This window comes from Mustela erminea, chromosome 1, assembly GCF_009829155.1.
Source record: "Mustela erminea isolate mMusErm1 chromosome 1, mMusErm1.Pri, whole genome shotgun sequence".
NCBI classification, from domain to species: Eukaryota; Metazoa; Chordata; class Mammalia; order Carnivora; family Mustelidae; genus Mustela; species Mustela erminea.
The window spans coordinates 73,351,933-73,370,639 of record NC_045614.1 but is presented as its reverse complement, the minus strand read 5'-3'; the positions used below and the strand labels follow the sequence as shown (position 1 = coordinate 73,370,639).

General features: G+C 35.4%; 1 protein-coding gene across 1 annotated transcript in view; it reads left to right on the top strand.

The window, feature by feature from the left end:
• STT3B (STT3 oligosaccharyltransferase complex catalytic subunit B) overlaps positions 1–18,707 on the top strand; it is a 94,982-nt gene that overhangs the window by 24,858 nt on the left and 51,417 nt on the right. Inside the window, exon 2 of the mRNA XM_032321270.1 lies at positions 16,957–17,065. Coding sequence (XP_032177161.1) covers positions 16,957–17,065 — 109 coding nt within the window. The remainder of the gene's footprint in view (positions 1–16,956; positions 17,066–18,707) is intronic.

Below are 18,707 nucleotides of genomic sequence, written 5' to 3'. Positions count from 1 at the left end.
CCAAGGATTAGGAATATATATATAGGGGTCTCTGTTGTAGTGGAACTTATTTTCTGGCAAGTAAACATGGAAACAAAGATCTAGATAATTTCAGTTGTGATAAAGGCTATGAAAAAAAAATAATATGGTAGCTAGTGTCCGGTATGTGGCTTTATGACTACCACTGTAGAAGATATGGAAGTGAAGAGGCCTTTTTGAGATGATATTTAAGCTAAGATCAAAATCAAAAGGAGCTGGCTATCGGTGAGGATCTGAATTAAGAGCATCCCTCCAAGCAGGAACACCTTGGCACGTTGAAGGGGCAAAATAAGGCCCCCATTGCTAGGATATAGTGAGAAACATGGTATGGATAGTCTTAGGATAGGGCCAGATCAAGTGCTGAAATTGGTAATTATGGAAGTCAAATTCTTTATCAGAACTAAAAAAGAAAAAAAAGAAGACGTGGAACAGAAATTCTTTTTGTTGCAGCAGATGTTTTTCATTTCTGCATACAATACTGAATAGTTTTACAAGTGATGAAAGGCTTTAGAGGCCAGAACATAAAAAGGGACCCAAATGCATTGACTCCAGTATACGGAGTGTTCACACTTGAAAATTTAATCAGTTACACTATTTTTATACCTGAATAGTATATTTTTATAGAAAGAATAATTTACCTTAGAGTGGGAGTTAAAATATTTTATACAACTCATAACTTCATATTAGCACTAACTTACTTAACTCAGGACATTTGCAGAAAATGTTTTAAAATTGGATCATATGTAAAATGTTCAGAGGCAGTTTAACAACATCTGTTGAACTTATTACATGTGAGGTACTCTGCTTGGTGCTAGGGGTAAAAAGAGTAATTCATTTATCTTTCCCTAAAGATCAAATCAAGCGAATAGCTTTGCTATTCATTAGTTGAATGACCGTGAGCAAGTTACCTCTTCTTTGTCTTCTCATTTGTGAATTGGGAATGACATTAATACCTCTATCAGTAAGTTGTCATGAAGATTAAATTAATACAAATGAAGGTACTTAGAACAGTGTATAATTCATAATTACTTATTAAGTGTTCACTGTTTGTTGTTATTATTTACTTAGGTTGGGACCTACTAATAGTAAATTAATGCTGTTTAGTGTGTTGTTTTGAAAAAGGTAAAATGAAAAGTGCAAGATCAAGGTTTAAAGGGGGAAGTGCCAGTTCTTAATCTGAAAAGGATAGTTAAAGCTTAGAAAGTGGTGTCTTGAGTTAGGTCTTGAAAGATAGGTGTGGGGGATGCCTGGGTGGCTCAGTTGGTTGGACGACTGCCTTCGGCTCAGGTCATGATCCCGGAGTTCCGGGATCGAGTCCCGCATTGGGCTCCCAGCTCCATGGGGAGTCTGCTTCTCTCTCTGACCTTCTCCTCGCTCATGCTCTCTCTCAAATAAATAAATAAAATCTTTTTTAAAAAACTTAAAAAAAAAAAGAAAGATAGGTGTGGGAGGATACTAAAGGAGGATTTGCTCTTCAGGTAACAACAGCTTGTGCACAGATATGGAAGCATGAAAAATCATGAATAGTATTTATTTAGTGAAAAACCTGAAGTTGAGATATATAAGGTGAGAAAGAAGTAGGGAGGAGCCATTTCAGGGTAAGGATAGGGAAGGGAGTCTTAAAAACATTAGGACTTTATCCTGTAGATTTTGGGAAACAGTTGAAGGATTGGTATAATCATTTTAGAAATTTTTCTGTTGTGTGGATGGGATGAATTCTAAGGTCAGAAGGAAATACCAGAAGCTAGGAAGTCTGTAAGAAAAAAAATGAAGTAGTCTAGATAAAATATGAAGAGAGCTTTAATGAGGGGAATTTAAGAGCTGGGTATAGGGAGTGAGGATTTTATGATTCCCAAATAGATACCAGTGATAATGGTAACATTTTAACTAAGATAGAAAGCATCTTTAAAAAAAAAAAAATAATGTTTTTAGAGTAAGGGAGGTAGAGAGTGAGAGAGAGAATCTTAAGCAGGCTCAGAGCCCAGCTCAGAGCCCTGCAGGGCTCTATCTCAGTACCCTGAGATCATGACATCAGCCAAAATCAAGAGTTAGCTGTTCAACCAACTGAGCCACTCATGCACCCCAAGAACTACTTTAATAGTAGAGGGCAGGGTAAATGATGAGTTCAATTTAGGTATGTTGAATATACTGTCTGTGGAGACGTCTACATAGTTGTTACTCAAGTAGGCTATTCAATATATAGATTTAGAATTTAGAAAAAGGAATTGTGTACTTACCATATGTTGTAGTCAAAGTTCAGGAAATGGACGAAGGAAAGAGGAGAGGTGATAGTGGAAAGAGAGCAGTGAAGACCAAGCTTTGACATTGAGCATTTGGAGCAGTTTGGAGCATCATGACTAAGAAAATCTGTCTCTGGCACTCAGTTTTTTTCATCCAAAAGATTGAAGGGCATGTGACACTTGTAAGAGAATGAATTTTCAGACTCTTAGCTCTTTATGTACTTAAAACTGAAGTTTAGGCATCATGCTGATTTTTCCCCCCATATCTTATTGCAGTCATCCATCACCCATTTATAAGAGGAAAGCCTATCACTCACCTGTCCTATATGTTGTTGCCCTGGTATGTGAAAATCCAGGGTTCCAAATGAAGGCACAATTCACAGTGTTAGTGTAGAAATACTGTGTTTTCTCTAAAGAGAACAAGTGAAATATATGTTACTGAGGAAACTCCATGATTCTTTCTGACAATTTCAGAAGTTCGTTTACTGGATCATAATCTTTGGTACTGACTAATATATATCTTAAGATATTTATGAGGGCAATAAATAATTATTCTAAAGCATGAGATAGAGTAGAAAAGTAAGTATTAAACGAGAAGAGAAAAACGAGCAGAGGTCAGCTTCAGGGATGGAAATGACAAAATACATCTTGCAGTGCTTTGGTGAATTGTGTTTCATTTCAAATTTTGGTATTCAGATGGTCTTCCTTAGGACAGAGCTAACCTTTTATATAGTAGCACAGATTTTCTCATTTTAATAAAGCTGATCGTGGTTAAATAATGTTCTTTAGGAAACAATGTAGAATTCTAAAGTTAGTAAAATAGGCCTTTTCTGTAAAAACAGTACCTTCTTTAAAAGACAGTGCTGGTGGGGCGCCTGGGTGGCTCAGTGGGTTACAGCCTCTGCCTTCGGCTCAGGTCATGATCCCGGGGTCCTGGGATTGAGGCCCCACATCAGGCTTTCTGCTCAGCAGGGAGCCTGCTTCCTACTTTCTCTGCCTGCCTCACTGACTACTTGTGATATCTGTCTGTCAAATAAATAAATAAAATCTTTAGAAAAAAAAACAACAACAACAATGTTGGGGCGCCTTTGTGGCTCACTGGGTTAAAGCCTCTGCCTTTGGCTCAGGTCATGATCCCAGGGTTCTGGGATGGAGCCCTGCATCGCCTGCTCTGCTCAGCAGGGAGCCTGCTTCCCCCTCTCTCTCTGCCTGCCTCTCTGTCTACTTGTGATCTGTCAGATAAATAACATCCTTAAAAATAAAATAAATAAATAAATAAAATAAAAGTGCTTTTTATTTTTGTGTTTTTGTACTGCAGTTTTTGCTGCAATAGCTGAAGAAATAGGAAAAGTATTTTTCTCTTAGGGAAGACCTAGACTGATGCTAGGAAGGAAAGAGCCAAATTGAAATAGCTAATTATTGGACATATGTAATGGAGAAGGTGAATTTCTATTGCTTCACTTAGGGTGGAGATTGTGTTTTTAGATAGATTATTAAAGTAATATATTACAGTAAGAGTGAAAGCCAAAGGGAGCTTCAAATCAGCCACCTCTACAAAATTTTGGTGTTCTTTTTCCTTTGGAAGGAGGGAGAATGACTTATAGACAAGCTGTTTTATAGACTTTATTTCTGAAGTGGGCATATGAATAATTTTCTGACTTGTTAGTAACAAGATTGTTTAAAGATTTAATGAAAAATGGTGTAAAGAGTAAAGTGGGGGGGCGCCTGGGTGGCTCAGTGGGTTAAGCCGCTGCCTTCCGCTCAGGTAATGATCTCAGGGTCCTGGGATCGAGGCCCGCATCAGGCTCTCTGCTCAGCAGGGAGCCTGCTTCCTCCTCTCTCTCTCTGCCTGCCTCTGCCTACTTGTGATCTCTCTCTGTCAAATAAATAAATAAAATATTTTTTTAAAAAAAAGAGTAAAGTGGGATTTTTAAATTCAGTAAAGAATGAGAAACAACCATACTTGAAATTCCTATGGAATTAGAAAATACTTGATAATGGGAAAGAGGAAGAAATTCAAAACAAATTCTTAAACTTTAAATCTCATAAGTAGTCTGTTAAGTTCAAAATATTGATGGATGGTGATAATAATGGAAGCTGTCTACCTCTTGGGAGATGTTGCAGTAATGGGCAATAGAAACAATAGAACTAACTTATCCTGTGTCTGTCTTGCATTCTTTCTTCTCATGAGAACTGAGACTTTGCTTTCGACCCAATAACTTTTTGATCCATGTGTATTATAAAAGTGAAACAGCCTGTTTAGGTCAAATAGGAATTCTTAGTTCTCTGTTTTATATCTTGTAAACAGTTTTAAAACCACGAAGGAGAAAACTGTGAGAAAAAGTATTTTCCTGTCCTTTCTCATTTGTTTTTGATACACATTGCATATGCAGACATTATTTTCATGTTATCAGTAGACATTGTCCCAGAGTAGTTGTTTAACGTTTATGTGGCAAGCTTGCCTATAAGGGAGGAGGAATTGGAAAAAATGAGCCTGTGTTGATAGTGGAAGAGGAAGAAGGGATTGCAAGTCTTTTAGAAAATTATGTGTGCCCATGCTTACATATAACTTTTTAAGATGAGAAATAGACTTTGGAGGAAGTAAAGATTAGAAAATATTGCATACTAGGGCTCATAGGTGGTTCAGTCCGTTAAGCATCTGACCCTTGGTTTCGGCTCAGGCCATGTTTTAGGGTCCTGGGATCAAGCTCTAAGTTGGGATCAAGCCCTAAGTTGGGATCAAGCCCTGGACTTGCTTGAGATTCTTTACCCCTCCCTCTCCCTCCTACCTCTGCTCTTCCCCCTGCTTGTTTGCATAAAACAATTTGTTTGCTCTCAAATAAATAATAAAATCTTTTTTTTTTTTTTTTTTAATTATAGCATTCTGAGAAGAGTATGGTTATCTGGAGACACATAGTGGTTAAATCAATTCAACCATGCATATGAAGCTTAAGAAAGGTGCCAAGAAGGGAAATTTGAGGCAGAGATAGGGACCACTTGCTTTGTATCTCCTTTGTGAGAGTGAAATTTGTTGAAGGGTTTGGTAAAAGCATTTTATAGATTGTGTGTGATGGTGATAAGATGATGATGATGGTTATTATCAGCGAAGCAGTACTTAATAACGTTTTCTGGCAATGATTTTCTTTTCTTTATCTAGACTTTGTGTGTGTGGGTGTGTTTCTTTTTAATTTTTTCCCCTTTTGAAATGGCCAGTTATTCCCATCCTTAACAGTCTCACAAATACTATATGACTCTACTTATCCCTTGCTTTAAAAAGTCTCCACTCCTTCCTTCCTCTTTCTCTTCTTCCTGTTTTACTCTTCTATTTCATCCCTTTAGTTTCTTCCAAAGATCTTGTTTCAGTCTATAATTACCTGGTTTGTGTTTGTTACACTTAAATTCCAGGACAGCTATGACTTTGTCTGTCTTTTTTAGTGCTCTGTTCCTAGTGCCTAGCAGAAACCTGGTGTATATTGTTGCTCAAGAATTTAAAAAAAAAAAAGGAAAGGAAGGAAGAAAAAGAAAAATTCATCTTTCAAAAATGAAAACCATACTAATGCCCAGTATAGAGTAGCCACCTTTCCAGGCACATGCTGTTCTAGGTAGGAGTTTGGGGGAGGTTTTGAAACACATGGCATCAAATTGAGATGTGTTATCTATCCATAGAGGACAGCCCTGAGCCCTCACTTGGAGTCCATGTATCCTTATTTTTGATAGAAACTTAAGTTTAGTTAATCTGGTTTCTTATCTCCAAGCAAATTAAAAAAAAAAAAAAAATCACCGCTAGGGTGATTCAAGGCTTCTGTCTTCAGGGGACTGTGTTGAGATGTGATAATACTTGGTATAGTACTCCACCACATCACTCTCCTTTTGCCTTGTCTTCCCTCCTTTCCCTCCCTCATTTGCTACTTGGATTTGTTGTTCTTTAGCACTGTCACTGATCAAAGCTGCTTTCCTCTCCTTTCTTTCCTCCTTTCTGTTTCTGATTGGTTCTTCTGTTTCTTAGATTTTATTTGTAAAGGCTGAGCTAAACTAGACTTGTGTTGTCTTAAGAAAATTAGATTTGTGGACTGAACACTTTTGGGAGGTGGAACATCTTTGTCTCTCATTGCCTCTGTATTTAGACTGGTAACTTGTACTTTGAATCTATTTTATAATCCTGATTTCTAGATTTCTGACAGTTTCACTATGTTTTCTAAAACAGTATCAGTCTTGTATCTGTAGGAAAAAGGTAAGAATTATTATAGCAGGCATTTATTGGAGACCATCATTTTAATGCGAGTGTTATGAAAGAGCAACATCGCCTGCCCTCACCTCCCTTCCCCAGAAATGTCAAATAGCAAACTTTAGTTAAAGATTTAATTATTTGTATGCATTTATTTGGTAGATAGTTTTAGAAAAGGAACGTGGTTTAGGGAAAAGAATGGCAGAACTGGCCCTTGGAAAACTTGTGTTTTACTTTCAGTGCTGCGTTTTACTTTCAGTGCTACCTTTTACTTTCAGTGCTACCTTTAGTGCCTGTCTTTGGGCTAGAACTTTGTCTTTTACTTCCTTCTTAAGAGGAGCTTTTATTTTTCTTAGCTTTTCCAGTTCAAATTCTACACATATGTTTCAAAAGCTAGTCACAGGGAGTAAGTATTAGGTGCCTTGAGTTTGGCCATAACATTAAGATTAACAATATACTGTTCTTAATTTATTCTTAGGCATTTTCCAGTTATGTTAGTATTTTTTTGTGATACACTGCCATATTTTTGTAGATAAGTGGAAATGCTAATTAAACATACAAAACCCTTGCCCACCTCAGAGATTTCTGTTATTTCTTCTTCTTCTTCTTCTTCCCCTCCTCCCCCACTCCCCCTCAAAGGTTTCTTCTCAAAGGTAGAAAAGCTATAGGTTAATTTTAGGACTGAGGCATAATTTTTTTTTTAACCTTTAATATTAAGAGTATAGGAGAGCCCCATGCAGGGCTCCTGGCTCAATCCCAGGATTATGACCTGAGCAGAAGGCAGAGGCTTAACCCACTGGGCCACCCAGGCTCCCCTTTTCCTACATCTTTAAACTATCAGTTTGCTTATTACTGGGAACTAGTAGAATTATCAATATGCTCCTTTCAGAAAGTAAAAATATCCATATGAAAATTATTTTGTCTGTCTTTATAAAGTCATGTTTCCATACATTATTGGAATTGAAAATTGGTTCTAGAGATTGGGTTGAGAAAATTTGGGAGAGGCATTTTTTATTTTTGCAAGAACTCATGAAAATGTTGCATAAACCTAAAAGTAGAACCATAGTGAATCTCATGTAGCTACCATCTGTACTTAATAGTTACCATTTTTGTCATACTTGTTTCAAAACGAATTATTTTATTGAAGTTAAAATACTGAAAGTTACTTGACAATATAAATAAAGGAAGAGATACATGTAAAATCCGATAGTTTTCTGAGACTATTTTAAGATAGATGTTATTTTAGCACTTGTGTTTCTTTTATTTCCATTTTATTTTGGTGATTTCTAACCTTTAATACATCATTTTTCTGTCTGTTTACCTAGTTTTACTTGGGGAGAACTATAATTTGGATATATGAGATTGTGTGTGTGATACTTTCCATGACAAAGTTTACATATATATATGTATTGTGTATATTATGTATTCAGAGACTGTATTTTATTATTGCCTTTCCCTATATCCATAGGAAACAATGAAAAGTAAGAAAATAGGGATAAAGAACTTGCTTCTGGAAGCCACATACCTGTGTTTTTTTAAATACATATATATGTATTGTATTCCTTGTGTGTATAATTATGTAAATAATGTGTCTATTTGCATGTAATTTTATTACAATTAAATATATATCTATATGTGTATATGTAAACTATATGTATATACATACAATACCATGGACAATTTCAAACAACACAGAAGTTTGAAGTGCAGTAGCTTATTCCATTTTGGAATTTCATACTGTATATCTTAACTATTTCAATTAACTTTGTTTACTTTGAATGAAAGTAAAATTCTATTTTTCTGCTAACTGAGAAGATTGTTAGTTGTAAGGGCTGATAAATTGGATAGAACAAAATGGAACAAACTATTACTTCTTAGAACAGGGCTTTCAAAACCTGAAGTTTGCCAAGTAGTCTTTGACACATCCTTTTAACAGTCACAGGGAAGTTTATTGATTTTCAAATTTAGAGTCTGAAGGAATCGAGTGATAAATTATTAGAATTAATAAGCATTTCCAAGGTTTCTGGTTATAAAATCAATGTAAAAATATCAAGAGATTTCCTGTCAATGTCAAACAGAATTTTTAAAAATTAAGTGAAGATACCATTAAAGATAGGAATAAATCTAAGCAAAGATGTACAAGACATCTAAGGTTAGGTTGTACATTTTCTGGAGAGACATTAAAGAAGATTTAAATGAAGGAGATAAACTGTAGGTTTGAAGAGTGAGTATTGTAAAGATGTTAATTCTCCCCAACCTGCTGTGTGGAGTTAATGGACTTTCAGCCCAAACCTCACTTTTTTTTTTTTTTTTTTTTTTGGTTGAATTGACAGGCTTATTTTAAAATTTATATAGAAAGGCAAAAGGACAAAATAAAACCACAGTTAAGAAATGTTCTGCCAGGTATCAAAAAAACAATTTAAAGCTTCAGTAATGAAGGTTACATATTATTGATGCAAGGATAGACATAAAGACCACTTTAACAAAATAGAGTCTAGAAACAGATCTGCACAATATGAACCTTTAATATACTATGGGGGTGGGATTGTAGAGCAATGGAGAAAAGATAGTTTTTGTTTTTTAAAGATTTTATTCATTTATTTGACAGACAGAGACCACAAGTAGGCAGAGAGGCAGGCAGAGAGAGGAAGGGAAACAGGCTTCCTGCCAAGCAGAGAGCCCGATGCGGGGCCTCCATCCCAGGATACTGGGATCATGACCTGAGCCGAAGCTGAAGGCAGAGGCTTTAACCCACTAGGCTACCCAGGCAAGGTAGTTGTTTTAATAAATGATGGTGGAATGATTTTTTATAAGGAGAAAATAAAAATAAAATTGAATTCCTATATCACACCATGTAAAATAACCCGTTCCAGGTCAAGTAAGTTGAAACTGTAAGTTGACATAAAGAAAATAAAACAGTATCCTTATGACTTTGGGGTAGGAAAAGACTTTATTTTTAACCAGGAGGAAATCACTAACCCTATAGCAGAAAGTTGGTAAATTAGGTTTATGTCAGGAATTTCTGTTCTTTTAAATACCATTGCAAGTGAAAAGAGAAGCCACAGAATGAAAGATTACAGCTTATGGAAAATTTATCCAAATCACCTAGGAAAAAAATGTGCAAAGCATTTCAACATACACTTTACCCAAGAGGAATTTTAATGGCCAGTAAATATATGAAAAAGTATTGAACCTCAGGAGTTATCATGGAAATGTCAAACATTGTTACCATTGTTGGCAATAATTAAGTTTGGTAATCCTGTGTTGGTAATATTACTCAGCAGCAAGAACTCTCGGATAGAGTGCCCCCTTTTTATTTATTCCTATAGTCATAGTTAATTTAGCTGTCACACAGGGCTTAGATTAGTTGAGTGGTGTGTTGTGTAGGGGGAAGGATGAAAATGGGGTACTATATTATGGGTCTAAAAAAAATAGTGACTAACACTGAACGTGCCCTGTGAAATGAGTGTACTGCCTTTTATAGTTCTGTTGTTTCACTTCCAGGAGGTAAGAGATGAAAGCTACAAGGGCATGCAGAAGAACTTTCGTAGTGATGGGTTGGAAATTGAGTCAGAAAATGGATAGAAAAACAAATGACAATTCAGGCAGGAGAAAGTTAACTGAAAATCAAAGAGAATGTGTATGTAAGAATCCATAAGGGAGTTCTGGGAATCTTGCATACTAGGAGTAACTTGATCTTGGGGATAAAACGGGACTAAACACATTCTACTTATGTTTATGTTTATTTTTGAGTATCTTGACTAGGTTTTCAATAGAATCTTAATGAGCATTCTTATTTGTTCTAACTTTTTAATTATGCCTTCAGGCTTGGGTCTCAGCAAGTATAAAGTTAAATCTGTCTTTGTCTTTAATTTGGGGATACCATTAAAATTGGCTTTAGGTACCTATCAAGATAGCTTGATTGTATCTCACCCCCACTGAAAAACATATTTATGAAATCAGTTATTCTTTTAACATTTTTGAGGCTACTGTGTGTTACATGCTGTACCAGATGTTGGAGACGTAGTGGTATCCTAATGGGAGTATTTATCTAGTAAGGTAAATATTAAGTGAACTAATGTGAAAATAGATCTGTGGCAAGTGCTAGGAAGTACATGGAACCATTTCAGAACAGCATCCTTAGAAATGTGCTGAAGTTTGAAGGACAAGTTATTTAAGCTAAGAAGAGGGAGATACTAGTGATCCAGGGAGAGGGAATTAACAGTTTGAAGATCCTAGGAAGGAACAAAGTGAGTATGGAGAACTGATGGGTACACCAGTCCCCCACTTTATCTGTGATTTCACTTTCTGTGTTTTCAGTTAACTGTGGTCAACCGTAGATGATCCTCCTGTCAGAAAGTTAACAGTAGCCTAATGCTACGTCACAGTGCCTACATCATTCACTTCACTTTATCTCCTCACATCAGTTTATCATCTCACATCATCATAAGAAGGATGAGTTCCGTACAATAAGATATTTTGACAGACCACATTCATTTTACTTTTATTAGAGTATATTGTTATAATTCTATTTTATTATTGTTAATCTCTAACTGTGCCTAATTTATAAGTTAAACTTTATCATCATAGGTATGTATATGAGAAAATGTAGTATATATAGGGATTTGTACTCTCTGCAGTTTCAGACATTCACTGGGGGTCTTGGAGTATACCCCTCACAGATAAGGGAGGAGCCACTGTATATGAGAAGTAGGGAGATAGCAAGGTATGAAATTAGACTGTAGTGTTGTATAAAAGCTAGAGTGTGTGTGGCTTTATGTTAAGTAGAGATTCCTTCCCTTAAAAAAATTTTTTTTTAACTTATGAGGGGAAGCCTTTGAATAGTTTAGCAGAAGGTTGCAATATGATCACGTTTGTATTTTGAAAAGATGTTCTTTGTTGATCTGTTATACAGATTGGAAATTTAGGAGATAGGCAAAATGGATCTAGGGAGATGAGTTGGAGGCTACCACTATAGTCTATTTAAGATGATAACTTGAATTAGAGTTAGAGTGCTAGTGTCAGAATAGAAAGAGTGGACAGATTGTCCAGTTTGTTGGTGTATAATTGTTCATAGTAGTCTCTTAGGATCTTTGTATTTTTGTGTTATCAGTTATAGTGGATAAATTTCAGAGATATTTCAGAAGTAAAATGACAACTTGATTATGATTTGTGTGTAGGATATGAGAGGGAAGGAACTATCAAGGATGACATCTAGATTTTGGTCTTCAACTTAGATGGTAGAACACCCTGAAAGCAGAGTGTGTATATATATATATGTATGTATGTATGTATATATATATATGTATGTATATATATATATATATATATATATATATACATACATACATACATATATATATTTGGAGGGGTCTGATCATGAATGTAGTTGGATATTAAGTTTGAGATGCCTTGGTGACATTGAAAGACAAAACCAAACCAAATCACAACTGATGTAGACAGGGAGAAAGATTGGTAAATTGTTGGGCATGCTGGTAATAATTACTGAAGAGACCCAGATGTAACTGACACCGGGGGAGAGTTAGAGTTAATGACAGGATCTTGGGTAAAGGAGGCTACCTGTACAGAAATCAGGAAGAGGACTGGAGATGTGGGTTAAAAATCCAGAGACTTCTAATTATCCTTAGCATTCTGAAATATATTGAGTTGTGTATGCGGTTTCTTTTTCCCAGTTAAGAGAAATGGAAAAACTTTCTGGATTAATTTTTTTCATAGTACTTTTTCCAACTTTATTGAAATTTAATCGACAAAGTTGTATAAAATGATTTGATAGACCTACATTGTGAAATAATTACTGAAATCAATTTAATAAACACATGCATTGCCTCACGTTACTTTTGTTCAGATGAGGTTCCTGAAGATCTACTCAACAAATTTCAAGTATATAATATAGTATTATTAACTATAGTCACCAAATTATACATTAAATCCTTAGAATCTGTTCATGTTATGACTGAAAGTTTGTACCTCTTGACCATCATCTCCCCAGTCGTCCCATTCCCACATCCCCTGGCAACCACCGTCTACTGAGTTAAACATTTCTTTTTAGTAGTCCACTTATAATTGATATCATATAGTATTTCTCTTTCTCTGTCTGGCTTATTTTTTCATAACATAATACCCTCCAGTTTGATCGATGTTGTTACAAACCAAATGACAAGATTTCTTTCTGCTTTGTGGCAGATAAGAGTCCCTTATATATATTTACATTTTTTTTCCATTCATCCATTGACAGACATTTAGGTTGTTTCCATATCTTTGCTATTATGAAGAACACTGCAGTGAACATGGGAGTGCAGATATCTCTTCCAGATACTGATTTTTTTCTTCAGGATTTATACCCAGAAATGGGGTTGCTGGTAGTTCCATTTTAATTTTTTGAGGAGCTTCCATACTGTTTTCCATAATGGACATCTCGATTTATATTCCCACCATCCCTGTACAAGGTTTCCTTTTCTCAAACCCTTGACATTTGTTACCTCTTATCTTTTTGATGATAGCCATCCTAATAGGTGTGAGGTGTATCTCATTGTGGCTTTGGTTTACATTTTCCAGGTAGATAGTGATGTAAAGCACCTTTTCATTATGTCTGTTGACCATATTTATATCTTTGGAGAAATGTCTCTTCAGCTCCATTATTAAATCAGATTTGTTTTTGATTTGAGGAAGTTTTTGTTGTTATTGAGTGGCTTGGGTTCCTTATATATTTTAGAAATTAACCTCTTATTTGATATATGGTTTGCACATAAGAGACTCTTAATCTCACAAAACAAACTGAGGGTTGCTCAAGGGAGTAGGGAGAGAGTGGGGGAGAGTAGGGAGAGAGTGGTGGGGTTATGTACATTGGGGAGGATATGTGCTATGGTTAGTGCTGTGAAGTGTGTAAACCTGGCAAATCACAGACCTATACCCCTGGGGCTAATGATACATTTTATGTTTATTTTAAAAATTATTTAAAAAAAGATATATGGTTTGCAAAAAAATTTTTTTTTTATTCCCTAGGTTGCCTTTTCATATTGTTTCTTTTTTTCTTTGCTTTGCACAAACTTTCTGGTTGGGTACAGTCTTAGTTTTGTTGCTTGTGTTGCTTGTTTTTGGTGTCTCCCCCCGCCCCCAACGAATCATTGCCAAAGGCAGTCAGTGTTCAGGAACTTTTTTTCTGTTTTTTTGTTTGTTTGTTTTAGAGTTTTATGGTTTCAGGTGTTACCTGTAAGTCTGTAATGCATTTTGAGTTAATTTTTGTATGTGATGTAAGGTAAGGGTCCACTTTTATTCTTTTACATATAATATCTAGGTTTTCCCAACACCGTTATTGAAGAGACTATTCTTTCCCCATTATTTGTTCTTGGTACCCTTGTCAAAGATTAGTTGACTCCATGTATGTGGGTTTATTTCTTGGTCCTGTTACTCTGGTTGGTTTGTTTGTTTCTTTCTTTTTAATGCCAGTACCATACTGTCTTGATTACTATTGCTTTGTAATGGAGTTTGAAGTCAGGAAGAATGATTCCTCCACCTTTGTGATACCACCTTCTTCTTTATCAAGACTGCTTTGGATAGTTAAAGCCTTTTGTGGTTTCATAAACATTTTTGAATCTTTTTTTCTGTGAAAAATGTTTTGATTTTTATAGGAATTGCATCAAATTTGTAGATTGCTTTGGATACTGTGAACATTTTAACGATAATACTGGTTCAATCCAAGAACATGGAGTATCTTTCCATTTACTTGTGTCTTTCATTTTATAGTTTTCAGTGAACAGATCTTCCACTTGGGTTAAATTTATTCCTAAGTAGTATATTGACTTTAATGCTATTGCAAATGGGGTTGTTTCCTTACTTTCTCGTTGAGATATTTCACAGTTAATGCGCAGAAATGCAACTGAGTTTTGAATGATGATTTTTTTAACCTGCATCTTTACTGAATTCTTTTTATTAGTTCTGACAGTTATTTGGTAGAGTCTGGGTTTTTCTCTATATAAGATTGTGTCTTCTGCAAACTGTTTTGCTGCTTCTTTCCCAATTTGGATGCCTTTTATTTCTTTTTCTTGCCAGATTGCTTGGCTAGAACTTTAGCTTTGTGTTGAATAGTACTGTAAGAGTGCTTTCCTTTGTCTTGCTCCTGATCTTAGAGGAAAATCTTTTAAACTTTCACCATCAAGTAGGTTGTTTAGCTATGGACTTGTCAGATACGACCTTTATTTTGCTGAGGTACCTTCCTTCTGCACCCAATTTGTTGAGAGTTTTTGTTGTGAAAGGAGGTTGAATTTTGCCAAATGCCTTTTCTGCATTTATTGAAATGATCATGTGATTTTTTTCCTTCATTTTTGTTAATATGGTCTGTCACATTGATCGCCATACATTGAACTGTTCTTGACTCCCAGGGATATATATACCTGTTGATGATGCTGTATGATCATGATGTATTGAAGAGTGTGCTATTGAATTCGGTTTGCTAGTATTTTCTTGATTTTTACATGTATGTTCATCAGGGACATTGGCCTGTAATCTTGTATCCTGTCGTGCCCTCATCTGACTTTGATAGGACAGATCTGGTCTCAGGAAGTGAGTTTGGAAGTGTTGTCTCTTTGATTTTTTGGAAGAGTTTGAGAAGGATTAGCATTAGTTATTCTTTGAATGTTTGGTAGAATTTGCCATTAAAGCCATCTTGTTGGGATTTTCTTTGGGGGAGGCTTCTGATTACTGATTCAGTCTCCTTGTTATTGGTCTGTTCCGATTTTTTATTTCTTCCTGGTTCAGTCTTGATGTAGGCTTTATGTTTTTAATTATTTATTTCTTCTAGGTTGTCCACTCTGTTGGTATATAATTATTCATAGTAGTCTCTAATGATCCTTTGTATTTCTGTGGTATCAGTTATAATATCTCGCCTTTCATTTCTGATTGTATTTATCTGAGTCTTCTCTCTTTTAGTCTAGCCAAAGGTTTGTGAGTTTTGCCTATCTTCAAAAACACCAGTTCTTAGTTTGGTTGACCTTTCTTTTGTGTTTCTAGATTTTATTTCATTTATCATTGCTCTGATCTTTTTATTTCCTTTCTTCTGCTAACTTTGGGCATAATTTATTCTTTTTCTAGTTCCTTGAGGCGTAAAATTAGGTTATTTGAGATTTTTTTTTTAATGTAGATGTTTATTACTCTAAACTTTCCTGTTAAATCTGCTTTTGATGCATTCTGTAAGTTTTGCTATGTTGCAATTTTACTGTGTTTCTCTCAAGACATTTTTTATTGTCCCTTTTATTTCTCCTTTGACCTGTTGATTGTTCAGGACAATATTTTCAATTTCCACACATATGTGAATTTTCCACTTTTTTTTTTTTATTTCTAGAGTGTTACTATGGTGGCTAGAAAAGATAGTTGATATAATTTCAGCCATCTTATATTTGTTAAGATTTGTTTTGTGACCTAACATATTCTGGAGAAAATTCTGTGCATGCCTAAGAATAATATGTGTTCTGCCTCTGTCAGATGTAATGTTCTGTATTAATCTGTTAGATTCATTTGGTTTGAAGTGTGGTTCAAGTCCAGTATTGCCTTATCTCTCTTTGTATGTTCTATCCAGTATTGAAAGTAAGTATCGAAGTCCCCCAATATTTATTGCATTGCTGTCTGTTTCTGCTTTTGGATCTGCTACATTTGCTTAATATATTTAAGTGCTCTGATGTTGAGTGTGTATATATTTACAGTTACTACATCCTTTCAGTCAGCTGTGGCTTGTCTTAGTCTCTGCAGATAGTCCTGTTTCTGCTTCCTATGGTATTCTTCCATTTGTTTTGATGCATAGCTTTCATGTTGCTTACTTTTCTCCAGTGGGTGTGCTTATTTTTGTATTTGATGAAATTTATCTAAAAATGCTGTGTGTTTCTTCTCATTTGTATTTTGTCTTCCATTGACTAAATTTCTCATTCCTGAAGGTCATATTCTTGTTTTGCATTGCTCTTATAGTTCATTTATACTTCATTTTACATATCTTATGATTCTAGTGCTATTATAATTTATTCTTTATTCCTATAATTTTTAGGGTTATAGGATTGGAGGCAATCACATCAAGTGTGCTCCTTTCATTTTGATAATGTCTTCTCTTAGTGGTTCTTAATCTTTTGAGAGTCATTGACTTGGACTATGTGGTGAATTGTGTACCCTCACCTTTTTTTGTTCAAATGCATAACTGTGTACCACCACCTGTACTTTAAACAATGACCAAATGTTAATTTGAGCATTATTAATTTTGTTGGCGTGGCTTTTTTGAGGGGGAGCTCTTTGTTTTTGGTTTTATATAAGTTGTATAAGCCTAATCCTTGAAGAATAATGTCAAATTCTATGAAAGAAATATGTATGTAGCCTTAGATTAAATACAAAGATATTTACGTTTATAATAGAAAGGACTATTTCTTTCTAGTGTGCAGACTTTCATAACATTTCCTTTTTTCCTCTTTCCTCTAGGTTTAACTATAGATCAACACATCATCTTGCATCTCATGGGTTCTATGAATTTTTAAATTGGTTTGATGAAAGAGCATGGTATCCACTAGGAAGAATAGTAGGTGGTACTGTAAGTATATCTGCAGTTATTTATATTACTCATCACAGTTATGTTAATCATAAGTTTTATAGTTATTTGAGTAAATTATTAGTTGCTAAGGTGATGGAGATTCTTGAAACCTTTGTAGAGTTAACTAATTCAATTTTCTGTGGCTGTTTAGTATTTAATGTACTAAATCTCTTCTTGACACTCCCTTCTTCTCCCCCACCCCTTTCCCTGCACTTGTTTGGGTTATCTCACACTACCCATTATTTTTGGCAAGTGGAGTCTGGGAGGAGACATTTCTTATCACAGTACATCTCAGGGTTATTTGTGGCTTTGTTTTGTTCAGTAGCAACTTCACTGAAAACAATACTTTCTGGAAGAAAGTAGACATTTAGAAGATAATTTTATTTATTTATTTTGGAGGGAGTAGAGGGGGTAGACAAAAAGGGGGAGAGAGAATTTTAAGCAGGCTCCACGCCCAGTGCAGAGTCCAAAGCCTGGCTCGGTGTCACAGCCCTGAGACAGTGACCTGAGAGGAAGTCAGGAGTCAGACATTTAATTGACTTAGCCACCTGGGCACCCCCCAGATAATTTTTAAATTTTAGGTTCTAAAGCTGCCCTAAGTTACTTTAGGTAATTGAGTACTGATCATAACTCATGGGGAGCTATTATATTCACAATATGACATAAGGGAAATATTTTTATGATCTAGAATGTAAGGAGAATGTTGAAGAGAAAGTACAAGATATCTTTTTTCTTTTTTTAAAGATTTTATTTATTTATTTGACAGAGAGAGAGAGATCACAAGTAGGCAGAGAGGCAGGCAGAGAGAGAGAGAGGGAGGCAGGCTCCCTGCTGAGCAGAGAGCCCGATCCCAAGACCCTGAGATCATGCCCTGAGCTGAAGGCAGAGGCTTAACCCACTGAGCCACCCAAGTGCCTCCATATCCTAGTACTTTTATTTTCATTCAAATTGAAATTTATTTCAGTTTCCATTATCATTCCTGCTGCTTCATGGATTATTTAGAATTGTGTTTAACTTTTAAACATAGGAGGACTTCCTAGTTCTCTTTTTTTGCTTTATATTTATGGTTAGAGAACAAATTCTGTAGTTTCAGTCCTTAGAAATTTATTGAGACTTGGCTTGAATTTGAAATTTATTGAGACTTGATTGGGGTGTAGCATATAGCCACATTTTATAAATGTTCCCTCTCTGGAAAGAATATGTTCTCCATGATAGTAAAATGTTGTTTCTAATCTGGGGGCATTTTCTTATCCTTGATGTAAACAGAGATACAGAAACAAGGAGAGGAGTCATGGTCTCCAGGGCAAATTAGAAAGGTGTTGAGTGATAAGAGACGTGGTGGTAGATAGCTATTATCTGCACTTCATTGTGCTCACCTTGTTATGTACCTGATTGTAATATTTGATGACTATAATTTATTTCTGGTGTTTATAACTTTTTATTTTGAATTCTTCCTTACTGGGGGTTTGTTTTCTGAGACTCCTGGTGTCCTAGTATTTACGACCACTTCTATAAAAATCTTTCTCATTTGTTTTCACTAGAGCCCATAGGGGTTTCACTGGTTCTTGGACAGTTTTCAGAGGTTATTATTTCTTAGCTTGAAGTTTCTCACACCTGAAGTTGTTATAAATGTGGAGCCCAT